The following is a 19272-nucleotide window of genomic DNA, read 5'->3' on the forward strand; positions in this document are numbered from 1 at the left end:
TTAAAAATAGATGCTAGTAGCTTGCAGAGAGCACGTGGGGCTGTGTTTACTAGACAGAGAAGAATACCTTCTATTCATGCCCAGACACCAGGGTGGAAGCACCACAGCCTAGCACACCAACCAATGGCCTCTGGGTCTGGGCAAGTCAGCTGAGAGAGCAGGCCCCTCCCCTGACCTGGAAGTAGCCCCCGCTCAGGAACCCCAGGGCCACACCTGTCCCTGGGAGGACAGCCCCTGGTTAAGAAATCTGTATAACTGAAGGGAAGAGGCAGCCAAGAGATCCAGTCACCCTCCCTGGCCTGAGGCAAACCTGTGGATCTTGCACAAAACGGTCTCTAGTGGTTTGGGTGACTTCAAATCTCAGTTCGATCTTGTGGATGCACTAGAAACGTGGGGTCTAGTCTTCTCCCTGCCATGATCGAGCTAGGTGCCCTCGGACAAGCAGCCTCTTCATTCCTCCAAGCCTCAGTCTATACGTCTATAAAGCGGAGATCATACTACCTGCTCTGGCACCTCATGGAGATGTTGTCAGGATTAACCAGGCAGCCCTGACTCGTGTGCTCAGGGGGCTGGGTGTCTTCTGGTCACCAGTATGATTCCCACTCAGGTCCACACTGGGGGCCTTCGAGAAGCATTAGATAGACATTTCTCTACCATATGGATGTTTCTCTCCCTCCCTTCCCCTCTCTCTAAAAGTAAATAAATAAAATCTTTGGGGGAAAAAAAAGATGAACCAGGCAGCACTCATGACAAAGCTTGGAAAGGGGAAGGTTCTAAATAAGAACAGAAAACAATCACAGGAGCGCCGTGTTTCCCCTGTCACACCCTGAGCCCAGGGAACCACCCCCCAGTCAGCCCACCCGAGTCTCTGGGCCCGGTCTTCACCAGCAGCAAGAAGAAGCCCTGCCTGCCCTCCGGGTGTCCCCAGGGCAGTGCTAAGGCCAAACGTCAGCCATGGGGAAAGCCCCGCAGGAGCTCCCCAGCTGTCTGCACCCACCCCAGCCCCTGCCCTGGCACTGCCAGTCGGCAAACATCTACAAGCCCTCCCAGCTTTCCGGGGGACCCACTGCCCTCCAGTTCCATCTGCTCCAGGCATGGAGACAAATAAGGTTCACATTCTCTTTCTTTGTAAAGTGACTGTAGTACCAGAGACCTTCACTTGCCAGGACTGTTCTAGTTTGATTTTTTCAAATATTTGCCAACTCAGCAGTGAGTGGTGGGCCCGGCTGCTTTACAGGCAGAATGAGTGCCCGTACAGGGTCGAAGGCTGTGCTGGCCCGGCCCCCGGGAGTCTGCATCCGCAAGGCCATATCGCCCTTCTGGTGATACACCCAGAGCTCACTCTTGGAACAGACTTCTTCACAGTTGAAACTTTGCTTGCAAATGGTCCAGTGCCATCATATTAAATACTATCTATAAACTGACAACTCCCAAATGTACACTTCTAGCCTGGATCTCTCCCCAAGACTCCACATTCATTCATCTGACTGCTTAGCATTTCCACATGGGTGTTTAATAGTTACCTCAGATGAAACACATCTCATACCTGCTCTGATTTCTATCCCCATAGCACTTGCCAAATATCTGTTCCACTTGCCCTTTTCCCCCAACTCAGTTCATGGCAATTTTTCTTCTTTGCAGCTGCCAGGCCAAAAACATGTATGCCACCTTTGCCGGCTCCCCATCATGCCCCGCATCTGTCAGGAATGGAGGTAGCTCGGTCTCTGAAGCAAATCCAGATCCAGCCACTTCTCCTTACCTCCAGCACTCCCACCCGCTGCAAGCTGCCACCACCCCGCCCCTGGCACATGCCAACAGCTTTCCAGCGGGCTCCATGCTCACCCCCTGGCTCACAGCCGGTTCTCCCTGCAGCAGCCATAGTGATCTCTTAAAAGGTGTCACTCATCTGCATAAAACCTTCTAAGGACCTCCTGTCTCACTTGAGAAAAAAAACCAGAAGCCCTTTTCCTGGCCTACCAGGCCCTATGGGATCTGCAGCCCTCCTTGTCCATCTCTTAAACCCACCAAAACCCAAACTGCCTCAGGCCACTATCGCTGACCTCTCTCCTCCCCAGACTAGCTACACAGGCTGCCTCCCCTTCCACCATCTCCGCAATGCCCCAAGCTGGTTACTTGCTGGTTACCAATGACCCCCTCCCTTCATTTGAGACTACTCATCTGCATTTCCAAATTCTGATCTGACCTGTGCCCCTGCCACATTCCCTCTGTTGATTACTTCCTCCTCCTCCAAATTTGCCTTTTGCTCTCCAGGTTTACTTCTGCATGTGGCTGCTCTGTCCCTTATACGTCAGATCTGTCCTTGGTCTCCTTCTCACTCAACACATGCCCTTCCAGGGGCTCATCCACACCCATGATTTCAAGCTCAGTGCTGACTTGCAGGTGCTAGCTGCACCCGGGACCTCGGCCCATAAACCCGTCGGCTGGCTGGTGCTCTGTAGTTGATCGACAGCAAAACTGAGTTCCTCGCTTTCCTCCCAAATGTGCTCCTTCCCTGTGTTTCCTCAGCTAGAGAATGCTGTCCCTAAACCCTGGGCTCACCCTCTACTCTCTCCCTTCCTTTGCTTCCATACCCACTTCTCAACGTGTATGATTGATTCTAACTACCAAAAGCCTTCTGAGTTTGTCTCCTCCTCTCCATGTCCCACTGGCCTTAGCCTGTCAGTCCCCCCAAAGTGCTGGACACTCCAGCCGCTGTAAACTCCTAGTGGCCCCCGGCACCAGAGCTTACTTGCTTTGGTACGTGCTGCACTGTCCAGCCCCCGGTCCCCTCCGCCCAGTTCTTCCCTGGCTAAATTACATTCCTCCGAGAGTCATCGGGACGGCTTCCTCCGGAACTTCCCTGCTAACTCCCCCTCCCACCCGCATTTCCCTGCAGTTCTCACAGCCTCACCACCCCACTCTGTCCTCTCACCCAGCTGTCTCCCCTCTATTCAGTGAGCTCCATGAGGACAGCACTGCTGGCTTGTTCATTCTTACAGCATGTAACAACTATTCAATAAATACTTGTTACATGAATAAAAGAATGAATACAGAAATTCAGGAAGTACCAAATTAGATTTTCTCCTTACTAAACAATACTTCATTAATTTCTCTCCTATCTTCTTTGGTTGGTGATAATAATAAAAATGATACTGTACCACACTCCATTCCAAGTATTTTACACAGATGAACCCATTCACCAGTAATTCTACAATAAGGCTACTATTAGTACCCCATTTGCAATTGGGGAAACTGAGGCACGAAGAGGTTGAGTGACTGATGCAGCTGCTACGTGCAGTCCTGAACCAGGATTGTGCTCTTAACCAGCACATTGACTGCCTCTCAACAGCAAGTTTAAGGAAAGCAAGCAAAAAATTAGTATCAGCCTGAACAAAATGTAGTTGTGAAAGAAACAAAAATTAGTTCTTTGGGATCATCTCTTGCTTTGGGCTTAGTTTACCTCTGACTCCTTCAACCAGGTGGACAGTTCTGCAGGCAGCAGGGTGCTCACACCCACCAGGCAGGGCCCCCAGCTCAGCTCTCCAGGTCCTGAAGCCACCCCCTGCCCCAAGGTGGCGCTTGCCTCTGAGTAGCCGCCCACCTGGAAGGCCCTCCCCTGCCCAGTCTCACCTTGTCCCCGAGGCCCTCAGCCTCCTCGGCCAAGAGGTACACGCTGCCACCATCTGCCAGCAGCAGGGCTGTGTCGGTGGTGGACGAGGAACGGGGCCGGCACTGGTGTTGGTGCAGGATGGCGGCCAGGCTGCTGTCCTGGGGGGCCTTGCGCAGCAGGTGGGGGCTGCCGCGCTGGGGCTCCAGGGAGCTGCTCTTGGCACGCCTGCTGCCACCCCCGCTGCTGCCCCCACTACTGCTGTGCAAGCTGGCGCCCCGCTTGATGGAGGGCCGGGAGCGGATCTGTTGCAGCACGCGGTTGAAGGCGGTGGGCCGGGCGGGCAGGTCGTGCAGGGACATGGCATAGGAGACCCGGTGCATCTCGGGGGACCGCTCCTTCTCGTCGGGGGAATCATGGTCAGACACACCCTGCTGCTGCTGCTGCTGCTGCTGCTGCTGCGACTCCTGAGACGTCTGATGCTCCCGCTCTCGTGACCGGCGGCGGCTGTGGAACAGATGCTTCAGACCGTGGCCAAACATGGAGCCCTCTGAGAGCTGCTGGATTTTCTTAAGAGGGAGAGACAAAGAGTCCTGGTGAGTGGAAAGCTCCTGAATGTCCAGGTGATGGGGACAAAGAGAGGCTTCTGCTCTTGGGTGACCAGTGTCGCTACTACGGCTGTCTGAATCTGGAAGACCCTATAAGTAGCGCATCACACCTAAAAGATCACACCTTGCAGAAAGGTGGTGACCCAGACCTACTCCTTTCATCCCAAAGAAATACACCTGTGGCTCCCCACAGGACGCTCCTCGTCCACACATAAGTTCACGGCTACTGGTCATGGGAGTCAGTTCATGGCTACTGGTCATGGGAGTCTTGTGGCTAGTCTGGGGCTCAGAGGCACACGCAGCCAGCGCTGGGCTCGTGAGGTTGTATCTCTCTGGCCCAATTCTCCCCCCGCCCCCAGTTCTTCCCTCATTTTGAGTAGGTCCTTCTTCAAGCTGCACGTGCTCCTCTAGACCAGTGGTCCCCAACTTTTTTGGCACCAGGGACTGATTTTGTGGAAGATTTTCTACAGAATGGGGACAGAGGGGAGGGATGGCTTTATAGCTTGCCACCAGATGCAGCTTAATTGTCGTCTGTCACTCACTGATAGGGTTTTGATATGAGTCTGACAGCAATGAATTTTTTAAAAAGATTTTCTTTATTTATCTTTAGAGGGGAGGGGAAGGGAAGGAGAGAGGGAGAGAAACATCAATGTATGGTTGCCTCTTGTGCATCCCCTGCTGGGAGCTGGCCTGCCACCCAGGCATGCGCCCTGACTGGGAATCGAACCGTGATCTTTTGGTTCGCAGGCCCACGCTCAATCCACTGAGCTACACCAGTCAGGGCAGTAATTGATTTATTATGGTCTCAGTGCAGTCAAACCTCTCTGCTGATGATAGTCTGTATTTGCAGCTGCTCCCCAGCACTAGCATCACTGCCTCAGCTCCACCTCAGATCATCAAGCACTAGATTCTCACAAGGAGCGCGCAACCCAGGTCCCTCACATGCGCAGTTCACAGTGGGGTTTGTGCTCCTATGAGAATCTAATGCTGGTGCTGTTCTGACAGGAGGCGGAGCACAGACAGTAATGTGAACAATGGGTAGTGGCTGTAAATACAGATGCAACTTCACTGGCCCACTGCTCACCTCCTGCTGTGCAGCCCAGTTTCTAACAGGCCACAGACCAGTACTGGGTTGGGAACCCCTGCTCTAGACCACCAGGCATCCATTTGCAGAGAGGCCTCATTGCTACACTGTGGGAAAATCAGAATCACAATCAGGCTACACTGTCATAGCAGACACTGCTGATTGCCTGCTCAATGTCTTTCCCATTTTCTTTCTTAACCAAACTGAATAGCCTTCATGTAACTTGCTAAAAATTCTTGCTTCATCAGACTCCTCTGCAGCTAGGAGTTGCCACTTGACACAGTTTTGACCAAAGAAAAACAAGGTGAGAGTTTCTATAGACTTGTTTTCCTGATCGAGGGCCTGGCCCTTCCTACTGCTTCCTAACTGGAATGTGGAGGAAATGCCTAGGTATGTAACAGCCATCCTGCCACATGATAACTGGCATGATATAAAGGCACATGTGTGCACGTGTGTGCTCATGCACACACATGAACACATATGTATTCGTGTGTAGAGCCCCCCAAAATAGGACGCCTGGGAACTTGACCCTATCATGCCACCAAACCAGTTGTAAATGCCTATCCTGGATTCTTGCTGCATGAAATAAATAAACCTCCCTTTGTCTATAGAACTCTAGCACAACTTTCTTCTATTGGGACCCAATCTCATTCCTGACATGGTTGGCAATAAAATAAACTTCATTGGAGCTCCTGAGTCGGTGAATACATCCACATGCCAAGAGGGTGCGACACACCCCAGTTCTTTGGGATAAAAGCTCCTATACTTGGGACCTTCCAGACCTCACTCTTCATGAGATGAAGATGTACCGCTTCATCTGGCTGCTCATCTCTGTCCTTTACAACAAACTGTTAAACAAGTAAATAAACTCCTAGGGGCATACCTTTAGTGTAGTCAGTAATGCGACCACTTCTTTAGCACACATATCAACACCTGCTGTCCAAATGAATGTCCTTCCCCTCACATTGAAATAAACCAAAGCGGCCCTGGGGCCCCTCACTGCCAGGCCTCAGCCTGCCCTCTCAGCTCTGCTGCTGGGACTCCCCAGCTGCTCCCAGGCGGGGCTGCTCAGGGAGGCAGCTGGACCACTTGGCCAGGGCGAGGCAACATGTGGTGTGATTCCAGAAAGCTGCTTCTGTCGGGGGGGGGGGGGGGGGGGCTGACTCATCTGGCCAGGCAGAGCTTCAGAGCCACGGGAGGAGGGCTGGAACTCGAGGACCAGGGGAGAGCCCACAATCTGTGACTTCTAAGCGAAAACTCTGAGCCTGGTCACTGGGGCTCCCTGGGCCACATCTGTGAGGAACAGCCCCTGATCACACGAGGCCACCTCCGTCGCTTTAAAAAACATCCTGAAGACTTGCATGTACTGGATTTTCTTTTTTTTGGAACCAAACTTACACAGCAGAAAACAGACCATGTAGAAACCCAGAACACACCATCTTTAGATCTTCTGCACCAGCTGCCCCCCACTCTGAGACCCTCTTAGTGTTGTCACGTTCATCGCCGCACTCACGCATGGCCAGCAATAGCTACACCATCCCATTATTTGTGCACAAGTTTCGATGCTTATCTTTTACTCACTGGGTCCCACCACAGTCCTCCCAGTGGGTGGGCCCTTGTGTTGCCCATTTTACAGATGAGAGAAGTTGCACCATCACAACTCACCACAAACGAATGGTTCACAGTTTTTTATGTGCTTTTTCTCCTGCATTATCTCACTTGATCTTCCCAGAAACTAACAAAAGCGACAACAGTAACATTTCCATTTTTAGATGAGTAAATTAAGGCTACCACCTTTCCTCTCAGACATTTAATCCTGAGGCTGCCCAGTGCCAGGTTTTCCCGCGGTCACCACCATCCCCTAGGGCCAGCCCGCAGCAGGACCGCAAGTCTGCTCTGGGTAGAACCAGGACACCCAAGGCAGACCGGACTAGGAGTAGAGTCACCAGGGGCTGGAAAGGGCCAGACTCGCCGTTTTCTGACCAGGCACAAGCCAAGACACCTCCCTCCAGTGTCGTGGATGGGGCCAGCTGGCGCTGGCATTTGTCCAGCTGCTTCACCAAATGGTCACATTACATATTACAGATTCTCTTTCTAGAGTTCTATTCCAGGTCTCATTCTCCTCTCCCCACCACTCCTGACCTAGCTTCTCCAACACTGAGAGCAAGCTTCTACATTAAAAGGAAAATAGTTCCTTTCAAAAGACCTCACCGGAGATCCTGGCGCCGGGAGACATCTCCGCTGCTCAGCCCCAGAAAACGGGCTGAGGGGCTACAGGCAGCAGCTACCACTGTCTGCCCTATTGCCTGGGATCCTAAAATCCTTGGTCAATTTATTTTTAATGTTATACAACAGCATTTTTCAAAGTGCTTTCCAATGTAGGCTGTCATCCCAGCCTACCCTCAGGAAGGAGGCTGTAACAGATACAATGGTAGCGTTTCTATTTTGCAGATGAAGAAACTGAGGCCAGCACAGTTATGTGGCTTGTCCAAGTCACACAGACAAACATCTGGCTTCTAACTGACCCTTCACTGTTACATACACTGATCCCAACAGTAAAGTAGGTGTCGTACCTGTACCCCAGAACAGCATCAAAGGCAGCTTCAAAACAAAACCTGGGCCAGAGGGAGTTCTGTCCCCTGAACTGTCACTATGGATCTGCCCATGACATATGAAGCACTTGGACAAGACCTTTCACCACTGTGGCCTTTAGGTCCCACTTCCCCACCTGTTTAGCAGGCGAAGGAAAGCAGCACCTCTGGTCCAGCAGCACAGAGTCGTCTGCTAAAGTCTGTGGTAGACACGAGGGAAAGGAATAAAAAAGTCAAAGAATAATGGGGGGTGCGGTACTCTCCAAAAGCAACGGTTTTTCCTCACAAGGTGCAGAGCAAGAGAGTAGGGTGACATTCATCTAACCAGCCTCAGGTTTTAGAAATGAGGAAAACCATGGTGACTAGCTTGAGGGAACTTAGCCACCAACGCAGCAGAAAGCACCACCTGCTCTGACTAACAGGTTCCAGCTACTAAATGTCACTTGCTTTTCCACACTCACTTTCTCTTCTCCCCAGCTGCTAGAAACCATTTTGGGTGGCCGAATGAAGCCATGCACCAGGAAAAGAGAGCTGCCATGTTTCCGAGTTAGGGGTGGGACACAAACACAGCTCTCCTGATCCAGGAGAACAAGCAACGGCTGTCCCCAGAGCTGCCCAGAGGCTGCGCTGAGGCAGAAAGCGCACTTCCAGGGCCACGTGCCTATACATGGGGAGATAAATGAGGGAAGGTTGCTGTCGCTTCCCCTGGGACTACCTCTAAGGGGAGGGAGGACCCCCCTCTTCTTTGGGTGACATCATCCTCTCCAGAAGAAAGGCTGGACTAGATGGTTTCTGAAAGATCCTTCCTGAGAAGACTGTGGTCTCAGAACGGCTGGGCTTCATCTGTTCTCCTCCCTGGGTGTGGGTCCCCCAAAGAGGAAGTTCGCTCCCAAATCTGCAAACACAGCTGCATGAGGCCAAAAGTAAATGCTTTGAGGCACGAGAGTCCATGCCACCATCTGATTAAAAATAGCCAAGCAGCTTCTAATTCCTACAGGTTCCTGTGTTCCTAACAACTCCCAGAAAAGCCGAACAGATCTTAAGAAGTCACACTAACCTACAGTTAATTTATCCCACCTGGCAGCTGACTGCATGTCCCTTCCTCCCACCTGGGTTTGAAACTCCCTCTACTCCCCCACCCCCCTAAGATTTGGCTGTGAGGGTTCAGTGGGGTGACTGGGTCACAGTGAGCCTTAGCAAGCCTAAGTCGCCAACGTTCCTCTATTTATAGGGTTTCTATGGAAACGGGGCCAGCATTAGAGAGCTAATCGCTATAAAAACCCACAGAACCCTGCTCTCTCTCAGGATACAAAGTAGATTGCTGAAGTCTCCAACTGCCCTTCGGAAGCTCTGGGCGGGGAGGCTGAGGCTGGAGCCAGGCAGGAGCCGTCCTCACCCCGGCCTTGGCACTGAGGACCACAAGGAAGAGCGAAGTGAGCAGGTCTGTTGAGTGTTTCTACTAGCAGCACAGTGATGAAAGATTCTTGGAATCATTTTTGCTCCAACATCACAGCTGACACTAAACAACAGACCGCAACTGAGGGGCAAATGATTTCCCCATTTCAAATTTTATTTTAATTCCTCGTTTCTTTAGTTGCTTACAGAACTCTGCGTAGAGCCAGTGTGAGTAGGGAAAGGTGTCCTCATCCACGGGGTCTTTAGGCAGAGCAGACTCAGCAAACACCAGCTCAGAAGGCTGCAACTCAAGTTACTGGCACGGTGTGCCCTCTCTCTGTCGCCCCTGACGACCACACCAGTCTGCAGTGAGCTCACCACCCTGCTCTGAACTCCAGAGAGCACATTATCGGCAATCAGTCGTGTACTGACTGCCTCATGACATGGCTTCTCGTGCTTCCCCAGTCTGTCACCCAGTTACCTATGGACAGCCTATGGATGGAACCCTCAATGGGAAAGAATCTGAGGGAACAGAGGACACGACTCTTATCATCTACGTCTTCGGGTCTCTGATGTGCTAGGCAGAGGCCTCAACACGAATATGGTGAATGCTGCTTAATGACTTTCTCAGTAGGAACTACCTAAGTCTGCAAAAGTTATCCCTATATGGTGATTTACTCCTTAGACAACTGCTTTCCAAAGATTTAAAGTGCACAGTTGGGCCATTTTTTCTTGCATCTAACCAGGTCCCTCCTACTGCATTCTAAACTTCCTCTCAGTCTACTGACGTAGTAACTGCCGGACCGAGCTGACCTAGAGGAGGGTCGACACTGACCCAGGAGCCCCACTGTGTTTACTGTCTCCACACGCAGCTTAGCTAGGGCTCAGGTCCTTAAGCCATCTCTGCTTTCCAAGGTGAACATCATTCAGCTAACCTGGCCGAAATAAGGAAGCCATTAACCATTTGATCTGAAAAGTCAAATACTGCCTTTTTCACACAATCACAACACATGCCTGCTATCCCTCAACAGCTTTGTTCTAACTCCTTAGCATGGAAAGAGGCTTAAGTGTTTGGCTGAGAGAGATGGCCCCTGTCCAGTAAAGTCCGTGTTCTCAGAATGACCCTCCTGGCCTACAAGAACGTCACAGGGAGATGCAATTTCTTACAGGAGAGATGAAAATGGAGATGAGGTTCAAGTTGGTCTCCAGGACCATCACCAAGAAGACCACTGAGCTTTTTCCCAGCCTCTGACATCCACGCTTTTTTTTAAACCTCAACCTCAAGTTCAGGTCCTATTAGATGTTTTCAATCCCTGTTTAGGGAGAGATTCTGGTTAATGGGATTGGCAGTTAAGACACAATTAGAAACACAAAAAGGACATTCTGTAAATACTGAGCCTGCAAGACAGTTCCCACTGGAACTAGGCAGCTGGGAATTCATCTAGAACCCAGTATGTGGCAGGAGAACAGAGAGCTTCTTTTGCCACATGCTTTTCCATCGGGCGCCAGTTCCCCCCGAGCACACATACGGGGCTGCTCTGGATATTACTGAAGACAGAGTGAGTGGGGGTAGGGCAATCCCAGGCCTCAGGATCCCCTGCCCCCTCATATTAAGTGCAGGTGGGACAAAAATAGGCGGCCTCACCATTCTTCAGCACCCTCCACTGTCCCTGACCAATTTACAGGACAGAAAACAACTGCCATTCCAGCCAAAAAGGGCACTGGCCCGCACCACCTGCCGCTTGCTATTTGACTTCCCATCTGGAAAGTCCCGATCCTCTTCTTGGGTAATTAACATTCCACCCTTACTTTAATATCTTGCTTCATGTCCACCTCCCCCAGGACATCTGTCCATGTGATTCCATCGCGTCATGCTCAAAGCAACTTTAAACTCATGTGTCCTTCCATGGATGACTTTCTTGCTATTTCATCATGTTTGACTGGGAGCTCACCTGGAGGCGGAGGCAGTGCCTGTTGCTAAAGAACTAATTTTCCATTTCTTTGTTCTTAGGTCTACCTCAATTCTGCGCCCCTCCCCTCCCCCAGGACCCTGTCATGAAACCTATCCCAGCGGTGTAGCTCCCACTGCAGGAATCTTCAGGCCTGAGCACATCACTTCTGAAGTAGAACTCGGAGCCCCAGGGTGCACAGAAAGCCACACTCCGCCATGGGCACCTCCCCTCAGGGCCAGGAGCGCACACGCGCCTTCATCCCACCCACATTCTTGTAACTAGTTTTTCTCCACTGAAAAGGTGGAGAGACTGAGACCTATTGGTTTTATCAAAATCCTAGGCCTTAAAAAACAACAACAAATAAACGGCAGAACAGAAAAAGAAGCAGGAGTTTCTTGAGAATGCCGAGGGGTTCTTTCTTGACTTGGGCAGTAAAAAGATGGGGTGTCTGTTTTGTGCTTGTTATTTAAACCATGTGTGTCTTTTCAGACACGTGTATGTGCATGACATATTTCACAGGTTAAAGGTGTGCCTTTCCCCAGAAGGCACTTGGTACCTGGGGACCCAGGACCCCTTCTCCAGTGGGCTCTCTACACGAGTCAGGAACCGGGGCCTCCTTCGGGGGCTGGAGCACCTGTGCTTGAAAGTAGAGGCGGAGGATTCAGCTGTGCCTCCCCCTCGGCTCCGGGGCTTCTGCCTGCTTTTCCTGATCTTCCTGGGAAGGCTGCACGGCCTATGGAGGGAACTGAAGCACTCCCACCAGAACCCAGAGGATCCCTGAGTCAAAAGCACTTCGAACCAGGACTGGAATAATGGAATTTGGATCTGCTCCCCCCCTCTTTTTCTGGGGAGGGAGTATGAACACCGCTTGGAAATCCCTGGGGAAATTATTCGCAGGGGCTTTTGTGAGGGGAGAGAGAACCTGAGGGGAAGTCCAGGGGAGGCCTCTGGACCCTCCCTTTCAGGAAAGGCTCAATTCCTCCTGCTGCACCACAGGGGGTGGGGGAGGGGAGGGGGTGGGGGTTCCCTGCTTTCCGGGGCTTAGCAAAGGACTGGATGATGATGACGACGAAAGAATCAAGACGAGCTCACGTGGTTAAACAGGGATTCAAGCCACAGAGAGTAGGGACGTGACTCTGGATTGCTGGGCTTCTGCCCCAGCAGCGTCTGCTGAGCCCTCCGGCCCCGACCTAGCTGCCTGCACAAGCCTTCTGTGGGGCGATGTTCATGGTCAGGTCACCTTTCAGTTCCCACTGTATGACTGCTCTTCTAAGATTGCTACTTAACAATTTTCCCTTCTTTTCACTGGCCTTTCCCGCTGCATAATCACAGAGCCCAGGCCACCTGAGCAGAACTTTTCAGTGCAGAGTGGGATGCCCCACCTCACCCAGGGAGGGGAGGGAGAACACGGGAGCCCTGCACACCTCTGGCTGCCACCAGTTAGGGCATTATTCAGATCTCTTTGGCAAAGACTAAAATTCTCTACATTTTCTCTTCTCCCTACCCGCCACCTCAGTGGAGGGACTTCAGACAAAGCCTCTTATTTTCTCGCCCCTTTCTCAAGATGATTTCCTCCAATACACTTAAATCCATCACAATGCCTGAAGCTGTGACAAGAAAATAGAAGTGGACTAAAGGGCGGAGAGTTCCTATCTCCAAAGTTTAAAACAAAAACAAAAGCAAGCCAGAATTGCTGGTCTCCCTAGGTGGAAGAGAGGTACAAAGTAGGGAATGTTCAAAATTAAACTTGCCCCTTTCTGGTACCACCATTAAATCTAAAACAGGTCAGCTTCTACCCAGTGCTGGAGCCAATGATGGAATTTTTTCATTGTTGGAAAACTGTGCCAGCATTGGAAAACAAGTTTGGACACACTTCAATATTTCTAGTCCCTTTCCCCAGAAAAAGGGCTCAGAAAAGCTGAGTGGTTTGCCTGAGATCACAGAGCAAGTCAAATTGCAAGAGACCCCAAGTTCATGTCTGGTTCGGAAGTCCCTATGCTGTGAACATGTGAGAAAGCAGACAGATAAATAGCTCCACTCGTCTCCCCAGACCCTCCCTGAGCAGGCAGCAGCTCTGTTCGTCCTCCTTGCTGTCAGCCTGGGTCCACATGGCTGGGATCCACCTCGGTGGTATGTTTTTTGGGGGGTGGGAGTGTATGTGTATGAGGGGACAGCCAACACCTGGTCACACCTGGTCTTAATTTTGGCTCAGGGAAGTTCAGCATTTCATATCAAGCTGCTACATCTGCCGAAACCAGCGTGAAGGTGTCACCAGAGAGAGAGAGAGAGAGAGAGAGAGAGAGAAAGATGACATAGGGCGGGCGAGGTGGACAAGCTTCTGAAAGTAGCTTTTTATCTACAAAGACAGACACTGCAACCCTCTCACGCCACAACCAGCCCACCCTGGGGCAGAAGGGGTGGAGATGAACAGAGCCCACAGTTTCCACCGCTGGCCTAAGCTGGAGCGTGGGGAGTTTCTGAGGCTGCCTCAGCTGGACTCAGAGTGAGGGTCCATCTGATTAAGGAATCAGAGTTTGCTGGCCAGACTCATCTGGATTTGCCCAGAACAAAGCTTAAGTCTACAGCAGAAGGCTGCCTCCCCACCCAACAGCATTAAGGGCACCCCTGTCCCTTCACCATCATATTTAAAATAGGACCCACACCTCCTGAGCAAACAGGGTGGGTTGAAGCGTGACAGTGGTGGGGCCAGGCACCCAGCTTCCTGTGTACAGACTAGCCACTGGAGCTCACCTTTAGATGTAAGGCTGGCCCCAAACCTCTGAAAACAGGGCAACAGAGGAACCAGAGGCCACATCCGAATAACTGCTACAATTTTTAAAAATTACACACAGGAGCTAGCTATTCCCTTCTCATCCCTCCCCACGGAATAAAGACAGGTAACACACACAGGTAAGAACACACTCACCTGCGCTCTGACTTCCTGACTCTGAGTCGCTCAGGCCAAACGAGGAATGTCATTGGCTTATTTGGGCGAGCTCCTTAGTATCTGCTGCTATAGGATACAGGCTTTATTTAACATATCGGAGTCCTTTCACTCCCCTAGTCAAGACCTTGCACCCTGTCTGGAGAAAGTCTCGCCCGAGGCATCAATCTCCAAGGCATCTAAATTCCTTCCTTGGGCTGACATCTCCTCGCTCAGCCTGGAGGTGAGCTGGCTTGAGAAGCCTGAGCCTGCAGTCCCTGTGGCAGCTCCAGCAAAGGTGCATTTTTATCCCAGCTGCTGTTCTAATTAATATAGAGACATATTCAGTACAGCTCCACAATTGTCTCGGCAACCCCAGGCTGAAAAATAAACGACTCCCAGCCGTATGTGATTGGCTTTCTCCAAGTCTGGTTCTAACTGCCGGCTCAGCGTGTGTGCAACTTGAACCGACGCCCTAAACCAGCCCAAGCCTGGCTCCGCCACCTGTCAGTTCCACCCTGGGGATTGGTTCCGCCAGCAGCGGGCAGGCAGGGATCTCCAAGCACTATCTTAACCTCTGGCTCCACCTAATGGCAAGAAATCCACACTCCCCTTTCACAGATGGATAAACTGAGCTTCATCCAGGAAGGTCCCCAAAGGAGGAAACTAATTCAGCAAACGAAACTAATGGTCCTCTGCTTGGCTTTCCACGTTGTCATTTTCTTCCCCTACTATCTCACAGGAGAAAAAGTGATGTTAACTTTTGGGTTAGCATCTTGGATTTCTCCAGCCCTTTGTCTGAGAATAGCACTTCACACATATCGTTCAAACAGTATTGTATGGGTGAGTCACTAGAACGTCTGCTGAATAATGAGGAAGAAACACAGAAGCCCGAAATGGAGCTGAAAGACCGAAGCACAAACGGTGCCTGAAGTCCAGCCCAGGGTTCTGGCCAGCATCCTCTCTGACCTTTGCCTGGCTTCCCCATTACTTTTAAGCACTTCTGCGTGGGGTGGGGAAAGCTAAGTCACCGTCTGAGCTGGGATGGCCAGGGGAGGGTCTGAGCTCACCTTTAAGTCAGGAGGCTTGCTTCGGGGACCCGGGTTGGGCACCGGAGCAGCGCCCACGTCTGAAGTTGGCCCGCCAGCAGAGTTAGCACCCGTGGCCTCCCCAGGCCGGAGGTCTGCGCCCGGCAGGTGGCCAACGGCATCTTCCAGCCCTGCAGCTCCATCCTCCTCTGCCTGCTGTTGCTGCAGTTCGTCCGATTTGCACCGCTTCATGGTGTCTGTGGGTCGGCCAGGGGAATTCGTCCTTCCAGCGAGCCGTCTTGGGGGTGACCGCGCCCCCTCTTACACTCAGAAACGAGGCCTGGGGTCTAAACGATTAGCGAGGAAAGGAGTGGACGGATGACAATTCCTTGAATTAAAAAATAAATCTTCTTAGAGGAGGAAGAGCAAGGGGCGAGGAAGGACAGCCTTGGTTACAGCTTGGAATAGTTCATTACGACCTGGGGAGCGAAGGCAGGGCACAGTCGAGCTGGCCAGCAGGAGTCCTTGGGCGGTCATTGGAGCGGGAGGAGGGCTGCCCCCAGACCCCGAACTTTCTGCTTCAGGGCATGGCCAGGGTGGGGGAGCTGAGCAGCGCAGCACATGCCTCTGGGTTGGCCCGGCTCCGGGCGAGGCAGAGCAGGGGGCAGCCGGGCGGGCAGGTCCTCCGCGACCGCCCTCGGCGGCGGCTTGGGCCCCGGGCCCTGCCGCCGGCCCCCGCCCCGCATGGGCTGGTCGCGGAGCCTGCGCCACGCCCGGCTCCCTCGCTCCCCGCTCGCGCCCCGGTCCCTGTGGCCCGCTTCCCGCCGGCGCGCCGCCTGCTGCAAAGCCGCGACCGCGACCAGAGCCAACGGCGAGTGCAACCTACCCAGCCCGCCACCTCCGCCCGCGAGGGGAAGGCGAGGCAAGGAGCAAATGACAACGGCGACCGGCCAATGGGAAGCCCGGAGGGCGGAGGGTCGTCGCGCAGCCACGTTTTAGGGTTGGTTGCACTGTGCGAGCCCCCGGGAGAAGTCTGGAGGTCTGTGCTGCTGCGTTTTAGCACTGCGGAGAGCGGCTGCGGAGTAGAGGCAGGGGACGGCGGGGGACGGCGGGCCACCCGGGACCTGTCTTAGCAGACTCCGGAGGGACCCTCCCAGGAAAGGCTCTCTCGGATCTCCCCCGCCCACTCGTTTTATTTGGTGGGGAGGGGGCGCAGTAGGGGTGCTTGCCATCACTGCTTTTTTTACTCTAACTTTGCACATTATATTATTTACATCCCTCCGGTAAGGAATATCCTGATCCCCTTTATAAACTTGGTCTGAAACACAAACCTATAGCTACGTTCCACGCTGCAAATGCTAAAGGACGGAGTGTTCTACCCCATCGCCCCTTCCCCCACTTTAATAAGTCTTAGCTTTATGCTCGGGAATGACAAAGTATTTCATATTTAAACACGGTAATGAGTATGAGAGTTCCTTGCAAACTGTAAAGCAGCTTTTAAATAAAATAGGGTATTAATGGCAGGAGATTGAGACATATGGAAGAGAAGGAAAAGATTGCAAGCTCTTTTTTTCCGTAAATCTCAGACAAACTGCAGTGAGTAATCTGAAGGCAGAAGAGAGTACTGCGGTAACCAAGGTACGGAGTCTGGTAGTAACGAGGGCATCTGCGTGCCTACCGAATGCTCACTGTGGATAGGATTTTGGGCCCATCCAACGGCCTAGGCCAGTGGTTCTAGGGACCTGCAGCATCTGCATCACCTGAAAACTTGACAGAAATGCAAATTATTGGACATCAGCCAAACCCACTGAATCAGAAATAGTGGACCCAGAAATCTGTTTTAACAAGCGCTCCAGGTAATTCTGACACAAGCTAACATTTGAGAACCATTGCCCTAGACGGTTAGTGAAAGGGACGCTGAGTCTGTGTGTCACAGTGATAATCTCTACTGCATTTTGCAGTGTAACAATCTTTTTTACACCCGCGACGCCATACTGGCCCCCCTTGAGTCCTACTAGCCTGTAAGTTTCTTGACTGTTTTATTCTTTCCATTCTAACCACTCATTTTAATGTAGAATATCCTAGGAGAGCCTGAGTTGTTAAGAATTTACTTTGTAAACTACCCATTTTTACAGGATGGGAACATAGAATGGGCTGGGAATGTAGAACCACCCCCAACATCTGCTACACAGTATGAGGCACAGTGTAGAAACACAGTCTACAGGCCTTCAGCATTTTCATGGTGAAGGAAAGGCAGAATGCCATGAAGACCCAGGCAGATCCAGACAGAACCAGGGAGGGCAGATTCCCGAGGTACAACGGCGGGAGATGTACCCAGGAGTACACTGCCCACTGACTGGAGTCTATTGCCCGCTGACTGGCCGGCCCCAGAGAAGTGCAGGGACTCCACAGACCCTGGGCCAGCCTTGGGTCTCCACAGACCTTGGGCAAGCAGTTGCCAGCAAATGGTGAACAGAGCTGAGTCTAAGCTGAAGTAGAGGGAGTTGGCATGAAGCTTGAAGGAAGCAGAGACGGTATTATTTTGACTTATGTCTCAGTCTCACTTCTGTACTAGGTTGAAGTGGCTTTATTTTATTTTTATTTCTTTTTTAATGGACTTCTTTTTTATATTATATTTATTTATTTTTAGAGAGAGGGGACAGGAAGGAGAAAGGCTGGGAGAGAAACATCAATGTGTGTTTGCCTCTCATGTGTTCCCTACTGGGGACCTGGCCTGCAACCCAGGCATGTGCCCTGACTGGGAATCGAACTGGCGACCCTTTGCTTCACAGGCCAGTGCTCAATCCACTGAGCTACACCAGCCAAGGCTTGAAGTGGCTTTACGTTTGATTTTTATATTACCTTACACAGGAAATTTTCTATTTGTGGTCACATTTGCAAGGTGTGATGCAGCTCAACAAAGTATCTGTGGTGTGTTTCATTAAATCAAATAACACTCTACAATCCATTTTGGAAAGGCAGGGTAGCGTGGTAGTTAGGAGCCCAGACTCTGACCGGATTGTCTGAGGACAAATCCTAGCTTTGCCCTCCACTAAGTATGTGATAGCAGGCAAGATCTCTAACCTCTTAATGCCAAGACTACTCGTTTTCAAGGGAGGATACTAACAATATCTATCGTAGAGGGTGTTGGGTAATGGGGTGGGCAAAAAGTTGTTTGTATGGGAAAAGGCATGTCAGTTATGATTATTACAGTAATTAGCTCAAAAGAATGTCACTCACAAATGCAAACCTACAAAGCACTCAGACATTGCCTGCACGGAGTGAGGGCCGCACCTATAATCTGAGATGTCATTCAGTTTCAAAAGCGTTGCACGTTACACTGCAATGGTTCTATCCTTGGAAGTTCACTTAAATGTCTTACCCAAGTCTGATTGTCACTGAATGTCACATTATGGAGCAAATACGCCGCTGCTGAGGGAGCGGGAGTGGGAAGTCTGTGTAGAGAGCTGTGTGACCTGCAACCATCAGTCTGAAGCTGACAGCAAATTTTCATTAGCCATAGTAAATTCTTGAGTACTGGAGATGAATAGAAACTGAAAGTATTTTGATTGCAATTTTGTTTAAAGGATTGGAACATTCCATTTTTCCCAGGTTTCTTTGGGAAAATATAGGCACATTCTATGTTTCAAAGTTCAAGATAAGACAAAAAATTGCACATTTACAATGCAAGCAATTATATTTGTTACGTAGGAGTAACAATTTTCCTTTCTGCTTTGGCACCACCAGTTAATTACGAAGAAATAATGTGCTGTAGTGGGAAGAACATTGGTCTTGGTGTTAGAAAATCCATGTAAGAATTATGGTTCTGTCACTCCCTGTGTGTTCTTGGGTAACCAAATCACTCAATTTCTCCCACCCTGTTTTTTCTCAGCTATAAACAGGGGCTAATAATATCTATCCGCACGTGGTTATTGTGAGGATTAAACTAGATAATGCATGTGAAAACGCTCGACACATAGTATGTGCTCAGTAAACCTGAATGAAACAAAAATATTGACCTTGTCCAAGCCTCTTGGCTGTTACATGGGAAAGGCAGAATTGTCTCACTCGGCTTAGTGCTTTT

The 19272-nt window shown here is 51.1% G+C and overlaps 1 protein-coding gene across 2 annotated transcripts in view; it reads right to left on the bottom strand.

Annotated features, from left to right (window-relative positions):
* The window catches only part of TMCC2 (transmembrane and coiled-coil domain family 2), a 33772-nt gene extending 17712 nt beyond the window's left edge, over positions 1–16060 (bottom strand). The window contains exons 1-2 of one of the 2 annotated variants that reach the window (XM_037155394.2): positions 15231–16060; positions 3631–4176 (exon numbers count right to left, since the gene is read on the bottom strand). In XM_037155394.2, the coding sequence (XP_037011289.2) occupies positions 3631–4176; positions 15231–15440 (756 nt within the window). In that variant the 5' untranslated portion in view covers positions 15441–16060. Of the gene's footprint in view, positions 1–3630; positions 4177–14163; positions 14586–15230 lie in introns of those variants that run through there. The other variant, XM_037155395.2, reaches the window with a different exon arrangement.
* Between the last annotated feature and the right edge of the window lie 3212 nt (positions 16061–19272).

The sequence above is a fragment of the Artibeus jamaicensis genome, unplaced genomic scaffold, assembly GCF_021234435.1.
Source record: "Artibeus jamaicensis isolate MK-2021 breed Jamaican fruit bat unplaced genomic scaffold, CSHL_Jam_final contig_475, whole genome shotgun sequence".
NCBI lineage: Eukaryota > Metazoa > Chordata > Mammalia > Chiroptera > Phyllostomidae > Artibeus > Artibeus jamaicensis.